Raw genomic sequence first — 12982 nt, forward strand, 5'->3', positions numbered from 1 at the left:
CATCATAACTGTCTTAACATAATAATGTGAGAGCTGGTGTGAGACAGTAGGCCACAGAGAGAAACTTGCATGCATACATGACACACAAGCAGATATTCTGGCATGACCTTGCAATATTTGCCCCAGACAATATTATAGTAGAACAGAGCTTCTCAGTAATTTGTGTATCTTGGTCATGACGTAAAGAGAGAGCCTGAGAGGTCTAGCCAAGTTATCTGGATGAAGAAGAAAAGATAAGTCTGTCACAATAGCTATAAAAGATTACACGGGACCCGTGGATATATACAGCAAAAATGGTGTGGAGAGATGCTATAATGTCTGGCCAGCCACTTTGAACAGGAAACATAGTTTATTCTATTTATCTTTTGATTGGAAAAGCAGCGTGAGCGTCAGGTTTAAGAGATCAGAGTATAACATGTCTGTCCTTCACAGCAAACACAGAATGTAAACACATCTGCTTCTTATGATGCGTAAGTGACAGCTCATAAACCTCTGCCAGACCTGAGGGTTGTTGTAATTTACTTCCACTACGTAATGGACCCTCATCAATGCAGTACAAAGAGAAATTAACAGAGCTTGAGAGCATTGTCAGTGTCTTTGTGCTCAGTTTGGAGCACAGGTATAAATAATGGAAACACCAGAAGATATTTATTTTTTTTCAATGGTAAAATAATCTATACTGCAGACCAGACTGAGCTACAACCCCCAAATGAATTTCTGTTATGTTCCTTGGCTGTTGGTTTGCCATTAAAGTGACAAGATGGATCACAGAGAGAGCGGGAGGAATGGATGTGGGGGTCTTGTTGCAAATCTTTTTCTCTCATTTGAACTTACAAAGTATTGACTACTAATGGATTTTAGCATTGGCTGGTGTTTATTGTTTGAACTGGAATGTATAGCTGCTTGCTATAGTATGGTTGATCAGCTGACAAAAGGGGGAAAAGTAAAATAAAAAAAAAGGTAAATTATAGATGAATTTAGGTGAAATAAAGTGACAGTGGCTGACTTTTTCACCCTTCGTTTTCTCAGTTTTTCAGTCCCAGCAGGGTATTTCTAATTTCATAATCAGATCTCCAGCTGGATATTATGAAATAAAAGCTGCGGGGGAAAAGTAGTTGAGTGATGCAGAGCGGATTGAGAGGCAGAGGGTTGCCTTTTTGTTTTTAACACACAGTCATGACAACAGCCAAGTACGTAATTTTGTGGCTTTGGCTGGAAGGTTTTGCTCCAATTCTCAGGGAACTATCAGATTGCATTTTACGTACCGCTGAAAAGTATGTCAGATCCTCACGTCTGAGAACCCAGAGCAGAAATCCTCAGAACAGGCTGACTTGTAGTTGGACGCAAGTTATGTTTGTCTTTCTCAGGCCTATCTTGGCTTAGTCTCTTCCAGCCCTGGATGCCAGATAAAGTAACATTTTCTAAAACGTTTCCCCCCCTTTTGCTGTCCATACAATTACAACTATAAGAGAAGCATCACGTAAAAGTTTCTGTAGGTCCCTGTAGATCTGCACAGTAATGTAATGTAGAGATTAAACTTTTATTGCTGCACAACAAACGCCGGGGGAAATCTTTCTTACACTGCAGCCTGTCAGCATGATGATCTGGACATGTTGATCACAGTGAAAGCTGGAGAAAATAATGCTTTGGTAGTAGAGACAGAAGAACCATATGGACAAATTTTCCATTGTCAGAGATGATTTAGTCCAGTTTTACTGCAATATGGTCTTAATTATATTTGATTTTTGTGTAAGCATATATCATCTTTGACAAATACAGTTTGATGTCTTCTTTATAGCAACACGGCTTCTTCTGGTTTGAGTATAATAAAGCATAAAATGCGTGTACTGAATTACATAAATAAATGTACTTTTAGAAAAGTAATTCTTTCCACGGTGTGTGCATAGCCAGGTAATGGGGGCTGCTGCTGCTGGCTTGAGTTCCTGCCAAGTCTATAGTTCATGACTGTCTGAGATGAATGTATTTTTTTATTTTTTTATTTTTTTGTCTTAAGACAACAGAAACAAAATAGCAAATCAATAGATTCTAACCTCTCGATCGGCGCACAGACAACCAGAGTCCAGTATCGGCCCTCCTGTCACTTAAACTCTTATCTCTACAGTCTCCTCTCTGCTTTTATCAAGCTTCATTTCAGTTTCACTGCCTCCCCTTTCTCATCTTACTTCTCTTTCCGTTCTGTTTCTCATCTTCATCAGCTCTTCCTTTCTTGGCCTGTGGGCTTTAACTGTTTCCTTGCATCTCGACACAGGTTTCCAGTAGATAAAAGAATTTAAAAAAAGGAAGTGCTGTGATAGCTCACGCGAGCTCATCGCGAATGGTGGCCAAGCAGCAGCTTATCGTTTTATTTAGCTTTTGCTAAACAAACCAAGTCAAACTTTGGTGATTATGAAGATGTATATGGTCCGTTTTTTAAGAAGTTTTAAGATTGTTGTGGCTGATGATGGTGTCTCATTTATTTTAATGTCTTTGGTTGATGATACCCTTTAAACCACCTCGGCTATTGTTTGTCACTTGTAGGTCGTATAATCAATCGTTCAGCCAGAGGTGACTTCAGATTTCTTTAACAGCTCTTAGTTTAAGTGTACAGACCCAACAATGTAAATGTATCTGGCTCCTATCAGCCCCACGGGACTGCGCTTTAATGAAAATGCTGCTCAGCCAGACCAGCGTGTGGAAACGACAGGCTGTCTGTGGTTTGGCGTAGCAGACGTTTTTTTTTTCTTTCTTTTACTGCACTCTTTTACTGCAGAATTTTAAACCCTCTCCTTACCAGAGCTGCTTTGTGAAAGCCCTTCTCCAAACACTCAACTGTTGTCAGAGTTTGTGGTGCCTTAGTGTGAAATGAGGCTATAAAGGACCTAGGAAAAATAAAGGGAATAAAATCCTAATGGCCTAATGGTCTCACATGAGGAGACTGGACTTAAATGATTTCAAACACGGATGGGTGGTTAAATTAGAAGACTGGCCCAGGTGGTTTAGTGATGAAGGTTTTGTACAAGTTGTTTAAATTTTGTCGCCTTCCCGAGTGACGACAAAACACCAACGTCTGTCTGTATGCCCCCTTTTCAGGTGTTCAGCCTACCTGGGTGGGCAAGTGGTGGTTTGAGCACACTAGCGCTACCACTTCCTAACTGTGTGTTTGTTTTAGGAGTCATCACCAAAGTTATGTGGAAGTGAAGGAGAGAAAAATGATTGGCATTATGTCAGGACACAAGGAAGCAATTATTTGAAAAGGACTGATGTAAAATAAACAATTAGGGCACTATTTTAGCTGTATCCTGTGACGGGGACGGCACAGTTAAACACACCGGAGTCCCCGCGTGGTCTAATAAAACCTTGTGGGAAGATGCTGTGTTAGGGTTTCTGCAGTGTTTTATTTTACAGCCTCACTGCTGTGCCTGCATCTTTGCTCCATTGCACTCCTTTTTCCTTTACTTGTATCCTCATCCTGACTCAGGCAAAATGGATCCCAAGCATCACCTCGCCCACGCACGAGTGTCTGCTTTTAACATCTGTATTTGATATGTTGTATCTTTGCTCCCACCGGCGGATTCAGCTTGGAGACTCACCGTTGAACGAGCACAGCTTCTCTTTAGAAGTAGACACGGTGATACGGTCCAGTTCAGGGAGCTGCGAGCAGTTGGGTGGAGATTGCTACTTCCAGACAGTCTGACTGCCTCACAGGGGGTATTGTGTGGGGGAGCAGCAGTCTCTTTCAGCTGCTTATATTGTAGCCTAACTCAGCCATGCTGGCAGGGATTAGCAGGAGAGCTTGCACAACATTTTTCCTACTGTTATGTCAGTGTCCCTGGATTGTGGACAGCCTGCAGGGGCCATACGAGGTCCCGGGTTCCTGTTGCAGTGCAGTGTGTGGTCTCCAGCTTTACCTAATCGCTGAGGACATCAGCAGAAAGCCACACTCACTCTGGCCTGGTATTCAGAAAGAAATTGGTCTTTTAGGAGGGGATTTTCTTTGTTTACCTTCCAAAAATCACTTTTTTTTCCTTTCGATAACATGTACCCTAATTATTTTCCAAAGCAGCTGAAGCTGCTGCTCCTCTTTGTGCTGAAGTGATTAATTGAGAATGTTTTGACAGAAAATCAGTGAGCAGGCATTTCAGTTGCCCACATTAAAATGATCCACGATGACAAAAGCCATTCCAGTGCTAATTACATCCTCTTACATGTGTGTCAGTACTTTTACATTTTAGTGTCTTTATGTTTTTAAGCTCAGCAAAATACATTGCTTGTGCTTATTTAAATCCTCAGTGTGCAACAATTGCACCTTTGCACCAAAATGTCTTAATTTAAATTGTTACCATTGTTCTGTGCTTTGGTTTTGCCACGGCACAACTGCCATCAGTTGGTTGAAGTGAGCATCAGATTTATTTTTAATGACACAAAAAGAGGAAAAATGACTAGAAAAACAATGATTAGAAGCTAACACTTAAGTTTTTTCTGTTTTGCTACTTTGTTTTTTTTGTCTGGTCTTGACTGTCTTTGCACCCCTTTACGAAGAATCCTTTTAAGTCTTTGATAATATTCATCTGGATTGAGAGGCACACATTTTGCATCAGTTTAAAGAAAAGTTGACGTTATTCATTTTACACTCATTTGTTGTCAAAGGCAATTGTTTACAACATGCTGTCCTCGTTCTTCACTGAATCCTTGAATGCTTGTTGCTAATACCTTCCTTGAGGTGTTGTTTGTCTGTTATCGAAAGCGGTGAGTTTAGAACATGGATAAGCTTACCAGCAGGTAATTTGTATCCATCAATTTATTGTTCAGGAGACTAATTATTTTTGAAGATCCTCGTCTAGATGAAAACGTGTATCAGTGGAAAGCGCAGACTTTACTGATGAAGAACATGTTGTTTTGGGCAGCAGTTCATTAATCTGTCCGAACCTTTGCCTCGATCTTGTCTTCAGCGGTTTTCCCGTTCTCATCTGTGTTTTTCTCCTCTTACGTTGTGCTCCCTACCTCTGGTACTCTCCCCACAGTGTGACCCTGACTAGACTGTTAAATACATCAAATAAAATGCTGGCGTATGCAAAAAAAGATCTGTGACTCGCTACATAATCTTTATTTCCCCGATTCTGTGATTTCAGGAGCTGTCAAGTTGTGGCTGGAACAAGAAGGAGAAGCACAGCTCTGCTCCAAATGTTGTGGCCTTTACCTGCAGGTTCAACCAGGTGAGACGGGGATCACCATTTACACTTATTGCCCTTTTATTTCAAATCATTCTAAAGCCTCAACAGAGAAAGAAGGAAAAAAGGATGAGAAACAGTCCTGCTCTAAGTTTATAGATTTATGTGTCTTGGCTATCCAGGAATGGAGGGAATAAAGTTCTTCTTTCCACCGCATCCCCTGCTTTCATTCTTCCATGTACCAAATCATCAACTTTGCTTTCCCAGAGGTGGTTGTTTTTAAACTGTTTGTCATGGCAGCTCTTTATAGTCCCTTATGTCACCTCCCTGCTATTGACAGAGTTATATATATCATAAATGGTCCCCAGGTGATGCTGCTTTGAGGAAAAGTAGCTTTTGTTTTTTTTTCCCCCCTTCATTTTTTCTTGTCCTTGGTTTTTCCTTCTTTCTGGCATTCATGGGGTTTTGCATGTGTGCTTGTAGGAGTGCGTCTGGCTTGATCCCTCAGTGCCCCGTGACATCATCAAACAGGAAGTTGTTGGTAATGCTTCAAGGGGTAGCGGTGCCCTTTAATCCACTTCCAGTGTTTCTGCCAAATTCCTCTGGGACCCTCTTTACTGCCCTCCAGTACTAATATGAGATTATCTAACTGGAATGCGTTGCTGTGGAAACTTCTCCATGTATAGCACACCCCAAACAGGGATTCAAGATGTTAGCTGAACACACACAGCTGCCGGCAGCCAAGGAAAATGAGCTTTTTGGATAATGGAACCTGGACTGGGAGGACAGAGAGTCCCAGAAAGCCCCGTAATTGAGCTAAAGCCATATTCTCTGTCCTCCGGTCTTTGTTTTGTTGGCACACTGCTTTCGGAGCCAGTGAAGCAGAAAAGAATTGGCTAGCTCATTTGATACAATATGATGAGTGCACTTTAATTGTTCTTTAGTTTTCTGTAGAGACAAATTGGGACCTTTTTATTGAATAAACAAGGAATCAGATGGTTAATAAAGATGTAATGGTCATGAACCTAAACAAATTAGAATTGTTGTGATTTTTTTTTTTTTTTTTTTTTTTCTCCTCCCTCCCGAACTCATCTTTACTATGGAACATACGTTAGCAGCACATCTGGATCATACCATCATCAGCTGCGGTTCCCATCGTTAGCCAAATCTTGGTCTCGATCCTTTATTTTTCTCTCCTCAGGTCATTAGTTGGTCACTCCACATATCAGCTCATGTTTGGATCTGTCTGCTTCCTCTTATTTATGATTATTGAGATCTTGGGGCCTTGTAGCTCCATCTGGAGGCATTGATACGGTCATAAACACAGTCCCGAAAACATCATCGTTGTTTCAAGGCATACCCTTACAGACACGGCCCTGTCTAGGAAGCCCTCTCTCAGGCACACTTGAGCACTTTGTGAATGCAACTATCTAGAGCGCTGTTGTCATGAGTGATCTCATCATTGCACAGTTTTTGAGGCCAAAGCAGACACAGGCACATGCTCTGTAACGAACCCCAAAGGGATCGTGATTTTTGGAGCCATGCTCCGTCCAGATTGACCTCAGATATCAAGTTAGACCGCTGAGGAACCTAAATGTGAAGCTACAGCATGCTTTGCTCCCAGATTGGAATCAAATTTAGTCATTTACTGGAAAGTCTTTTCTACTGCATAGATGAGGCGAAAGTTAAATGTAACAGGATTTCAGTTTTTCATTTTGAAAGTGGGAGCTGCTTCTTTATGGGAGGTCATTTCCTCAAAGCAGTAGATGAATATTAAAGTGGACGCCAGTGGAGTCGGGGTCCACCATCTGTGCTGTGTGTCTTCTGTCCATTTTCATCATCCTTTCCCATAAAGCTTAATGTGAAACGGTGAAAATTAAAAGCACATGGCTCTGTTTCCTGTCAATGCTACCTCATAGTAATATGTGTTTATAAGACAGGACATGGTGAGGGAGAATGAATTTATCTGTTCACTCCTGAGCTCCTCACCTCTGAAACAAGTCTCAGTGCTGTTTCCAGGAAAAAGTCTGCAGAGACAGCTATAGGTTAGGATTTATGCACAGCCTGACTGTTTAAAAGCACAGTGAAGCTGACGCACACACACACTGAATTTGTAGATGGAGACACACAAAAAGGAACGTTGACCACATAGGCAAAGCCAGTTAATGTGCAAGTGGAAAAGTCAGAAAGTAATTCAGAAACTGAAAGAGATAAAGAGTTTTGTGTTCGACGAAACAGTAGGGATGGTCAGTCTTCGTCTCTTATCAGAACACAATGTGCAGACAGCTGTTGGCTTTGAAGCCCTTAGAGCCCTGTGGCGTTGAAGCTAACTTCCCCTCCCATTACCCCTCTTCTTCTTTTACTCTTCTCCCTTTTCCTCTTTCCATTCTCTTCTTCTCCCAGGAGCTTAAACACTGATTGATTCACTGACTTGTCTGTCTGCGTGCATGTGTAATCAGAGCTCTGGTTTGCCAGCGCTCTCCCTAAAGAGACAGGTTTCCGACATCATTCTCGGTCTAGCCAACTACTCTAAAGGCACGTATTCCCTGTTTCCTCCTGCTTTCTTAGCTGAAGTATCAGGAGTTGTCGTGCGTATCCCTTGTGCATCAGCTGGATTTTTCTCTGAAGGTCTTTCTTTTACTCTAGAGCTAATTTCCAATTGACTAATGTAGCGTTTCTGCAGTTTGCCATGCGCTCTGCTGCTCTGCTTTATAACCGTTTTAATTAAGAGTTGTCACACAGGTCTTCAAGTCTTGGCTCTCGATTCAAAATCAGGAGATTTTGTGAAGCAGAACTACCCTTTGTCCCTACTTGAAAGGGATTTTCTGTAATACTTGGTCATTTGTAGTCCTTGTTTGTGAGTATTTTTTTTTGTTTGTTTTCTTTTCTTTTCTAGACAAGTTTCTGGGTGGTACGAGAGATCCTCCATGCACAGACGTTGAAGATCAGAGCCGAGGTGCTGAGTCTGTATATTCGCACTGCCAAGGTACACAAGTCCACCCAGGACATGACTTTGTTTTATCCACACGAATGTTTGCTGTACCAATTCAACTTCATGTATGTTTGATGTACTCTACTACTACTCACAGAAACTGTGTGACATGAACAACCTCCATGCGGTAATGGCAGTGGTGTCAGCGTTACAAAGTGCTCCCATCTTCAGGCTAACCAAAACTTGGGCGGTGAGTAATATTTGCTGTGCTTTGATGTCACAAGTTTATTAGTAGAGTGCTGTCAATAAGCAGGAATTTCCCCAAAGCCTGCACCAAAACACTGGACACATAAACGGAGAATAATAAAAGTAGCACAAGTGACATGGCGTAATGAATAAAAGAGTTAAAACTTTCAGAAACTTTAATTTCACAAGGAAAATGAGACGTTAACAAATACACTTCCCTTGAACTCTGATTACTTTTAGAAAGATGTCAGCGTCTCAGTGAAATGCCAAGTATCTGTACACGAACTTGACACGATCTTTATGGATGGTGAACATTTTGAATTCATTATTCAATTTTAAATCAGTGTCTGTTTTACAAACATGTCTGTCAGTGTTCTCAGCGAAGATGTAGAAGTTACATAATAACATAATGATGTTGTGATGTAATGCTGGAAATTTCTTGACCTCTGGTCTGCAAAACCACAGGAGGTTCTTTTAAAAATATTTTTATGGTAAAATCTTTCCACTTGTACATCTTAGCCCTAATTTGTTCCCTCCTTATCCCTGTCTTCGTGTGTAGTTACTTAATCGTAAGGACAAGGCAACGTTTGACCGGCTTGATTACCTGATGTCCAAAGAAGACAACTATAAACGCCTGAGAGACTACATCAGCAGCCAGAGCATGGTTTCTTGCATACCATACCTAGGTAACAGACACAAATCTACATGCATGCATAGCGGGTAACTACTGCACCCCCCCCCCCCCCGCCCCCCCCCTCTTACGAAAGGTGAAGTTTTAGTCTAATATAGGTCTGTGCAAAAAAGCTTGCACCCCCCCTCATTTCTTTATATTTTACTTCCAAGAAATAAAGCTTTTTTCTCTTGTGTTGAGGAAGAAATGGTAGTTGGAGGAAAAATTTGTTAAATTGCTATCAGACTATGTTCAGATGGATTTTTTTTTCCCCCCCGGTAAAACCAATGAGCTATGAACCCTGTAAGCACAAAAAGGCATCCAACCCAAGGGATGGACATATATAAAGAGATGGGGACACATTTTGTGTTGCTGTGACACACTGCCTGTAGAAAAGTGCTTAAAGATAACAATTTGACAGTATCTTATTCACCAAAGCTGATATCCAAAGAGCTATTAGTCAAACGTATATCTCAGATGAACAGCAGATGAACAGTATTTGAAAGTCATGAAATGAGGAAATACAAATCCAGCAAAGACCTGACACAGGACCTGTGGAGTACATCTGGCCCTTCAGTCGATCCATTTACTGTTTGCCAAAGCCTCATTAGTAATGGTCTCAGTGGATGGGTGGCTGTCAAGAAGCCATTCTTGAGAAAGAGAAACGGGGAGAAACGCCTGATGCATGCCAAATTACACATGAACTGGACTGAAAATCAGTGGCAACAGGTCTGATGGAGTGATGAATCCAAACTTGAAAGCTTTCATTCAGATCATCTGCGGTATGTACGACGGGGTCGCGCAAGAGGTACAATAGTCCTTTAGGAAGCCTGGAGAACTATCCCTGAAGACTACTTAAATTACCAGAAAGCTGAGCTAAAAAAGTTCAGACTGTGTTTAAGAATAAAACTGGTCATACCAAATACGGATTTTTGAAGACAAAACCCCTTTTGTCTTTTTATACTGTATTTCCACTTATGTTTGCTCATTTAAAAAAAAAATCACTACACCCATTTCCAATTTTCCTTTCAAAATCTAAAGAAATGATGAGGCTTAGCACTTTTGCCAGATTTTGATTTCTAGAAATCAACAATGGCAAAAGATGAAATAAAAGTTAATGTTGGTCTGGTTTAAGCTAGAGAAGCTGATGCGATGTAGGATTTTTGCTTTGAAAGCACTTTTATTTCCAACCATAAACTTTGGATTAAAAAAAAAAAAAGGCAGTTGGAAGTCCAGATTTCCATTTTAGCATTTTTGCTGACTCAACACAACACCACATGTTTTATCCAAATTGCTCATATGCTGTAAATTAAAAATTGATTCATGTAGATATAAAGCGAGGAATAAATGGGTGACTAGAGAGTTATTGTATTTGCTTGTACAACAGGTGCAAGGTGGTTTATTCCAACATTTGAGTGTGAGTAATGTTCTTGAGTAACATCAAACCTTATGTATCTCAATAGTTTGTTACACCATGGGAGACTAGATGTTGTGCATTTTAAAAACTTTTTATTTAGCAATAGTATTTTTTTAATCACCTCTGTTTGACACAGTGTGTACCATATAACCAAAAGGATTGAAGATGCATTTCTAAATAACTTTGAACTTGCTCAATAATTTAGCCCTTCTCTGCAGAAGTAGCCGTAATGGTTCTAGTGACTCACATATTTGGGATTTTTATCATCGTCTATAAAAATTTCAATGGAAAACACTAAAATAAACAAAAATAAATAATCCCTAGTTTACTTTTAGTATCCATTAAGATGCCTTGCACTCAGCTTCTTATCTTTATGGGCTAAAGGTTACTTTAATGACAAGCGTCTGGGTTTGAAAAGCCAAACTTCCCTCCTGCGTTTGTCTTTACGTCACTACGACAATCATTTGTCAGTCAGTAAGCAGTAAGCTGTCTGTTTCCTCAGAAGCTTTCGCATCTTTGTAACACATCATTGATTCCCCCCCCCCCCCTCCCTTTGGCTTAATGGTGAATGTTGAGCATAAATTTTCTGCTCTCTTATGAAAAATCAAAGTTCCCTTTAGCAGGAACAAACACATGAATCACTAGGACACGTTAAAAAGGTTTTGTTTTTTTCCTTCCCTTGAATATTCATATTCCTTTTTCCCTCTGGCTCCACGGTATGACATCACACAGGAATCCCTTACGAGTTGCAAGGAAAACGTTCATGCCATGTGTGTGGTTTTATAGCTGAACTGTTTGTTCTTGTTTTGACTTCAGGTTGGCTAAATAACTTTTTTAAAACCTACCACAGTCCCCCCCCCTTTCAATCAGCCTTGTATCATAGCTACCTCTGTGTGATTCAGACTTGGACACTCAAGTATGCACAAACAAACAGACACAAGGAAATACGCAGCGCGCAAGAGTCTGTTTGCCATTAAAGAAAGTTTAGGTGACCCATTTTCCCACACTGCTCCATCATGGATGTCTGTAAAACAATAAGACAAATGCACATCTAAACTGTGTCGTCATTGTGTATATGTTAATCAAAAGGAAACTTACTTTTCGGTAAGCTTTTGTCATTCGTCATTTGTTGCTCTGTCTTGGGGTGGGGATTTCTAGGGCATATATGTGGGAGTTGCATGGTCTTTCCTTACAGTATAAACTTGTCTATGATGCTTGTGGATGTGTGACCAACTAACTGGCTGCCTCAGGACTGGATCGAGCCAACCTGGCGCTCAAGAGAAAGAGAAATTGCCACTTTCTTGCTCCTGCACATTTCCCTTAATCGTAAATTCTCCCGATTCCTCCAGGGTGGAGAAAACGGGAATGAATGAGCAGGAGACTGAAAGTCGCAGTGCTTGTTCCAGAGCATCACTCCCAGCTAAGTGTTGGGTGTGCTTAAGGAATAAATTTGTGTTTGGTTTCTCTTGATGTTCGCATATTGACCTCTCTGGTGTCTAAACACAGAACCTGCTGAATTTGAGTGTTGCCGTAAATTAAAGTCCCAACTTAGAACAGAGGGCTGAAATTACCATGTTGTTGTTGTTTGTTTTTCTTACCAAAAGGTTTTGTTTCCTAAACTTTATTTGAATGGCTTCTTGACATGTTTGTGACTGTGCTCAATTTCCATTATTTTTGGGTGTGATGCCTATCACTGGCAATAAACGGTCTGGAGAAAGAGTCATGTGTTGGCTCTACAGTGACACATTTGTGCTGAACTGTGTATATGCGCAACAGTCTGATCTCTGACCTACTATTAGGTTTGGCAGACATTGCTGCCTCCTGTCTAAGCTCACATCCTTGATCTCTAGCAAATCGTGTAGGGACAAAGAGCCCATAGAAACATATGAGTTAACTCTAGGAATAAAGCCATTCATGCAGTTTAAAATAGTTCCTGTCCTTTCACCTTCACCTTGTCTAGCAAAAGCAGTATATCAGTAGCAAAACTTTGCCACCAGTGTCTTTGGTGTTGCTAAACACTGCTCGACAAGTGATCTAATATCTAATACAGGATCATAGGTACTGTACACATGGAAGAAAATAAAACCTATTTGATTTGCATCTGATTTTAAACGCTAAAAATAATAAAGTTTTCGATTTCAATTACACAATTGAACCAACAGCTGTTGGCCGCGATCTGCTTGGTTGCACAAACGGATTAAAAATATCCTTTGTGTTCTTGTAGCTTGGTGCTACACTTCTCTGAACAGGATGTCACTGATAAAGAGCTCGTTAATATTTATGATAGTCCCAGTGTAATTTTATTAATGCGATGCTGTAGCGTGTATTTTCAGTTTTTGGCCTCTTGTTAGGGGAGAGAGATTTTTACAGAATGCCAGAATTGAGCTCAGTGGTGCTCCAACTCCAGCTTGCTGTTGCTGAGTAGTGGTAGCTGTGGGACACGAGCATCAGCGTTTGGAATAACTAATGTAATGGAAAACAGCAAGTTAAAAGTGTCAAATATCTCACATCAAAAATCCTGCCAGCGGGGTTGGGGCCGGGAGGTTTTC

At 40.7% G+C, this 12982-nt stretch overlaps 1 protein-coding gene across 2 annotated transcripts in view; it reads left to right on the plus strand.

The window, feature by feature from the left end:
- Positions 1-12982, plus strand: part of ralgps2 (Ral GEF with PH domain and SH3 binding motif 2) — a 67511-nt gene that overhangs the window by 27958 nt on the left and 26571 nt on the right. For both annotated transcript variants that reach the window (XM_026158733.2, XM_026158735.2), the window contains exons 6-9: positions 5130-5213; positions 8065-8154; positions 8258-8350; positions 8906-9032. In XM_026158733.2, the coding sequence (XP_026014518.1) occupies positions 5130-5213; positions 8065-8154; positions 8258-8350; positions 8906-9032 (394 nt within the window). The remainder of the gene's footprint in view (positions 1-5129; positions 5214-8064; positions 8155-8257; positions 8351-8905; positions 9033-12982) is intronic.

This window comes from Astatotilapia calliptera, chromosome 23 (genome assembly GCF_964374335.1).
Source record: "Astatotilapia calliptera chromosome 23, fAstCal68.1, whole genome shotgun sequence".
NCBI classification, from domain to species: domain Eukaryota; kingdom Metazoa; phylum Chordata; class Actinopteri; order Cichliformes; family Cichlidae; genus Astatotilapia; species Astatotilapia calliptera.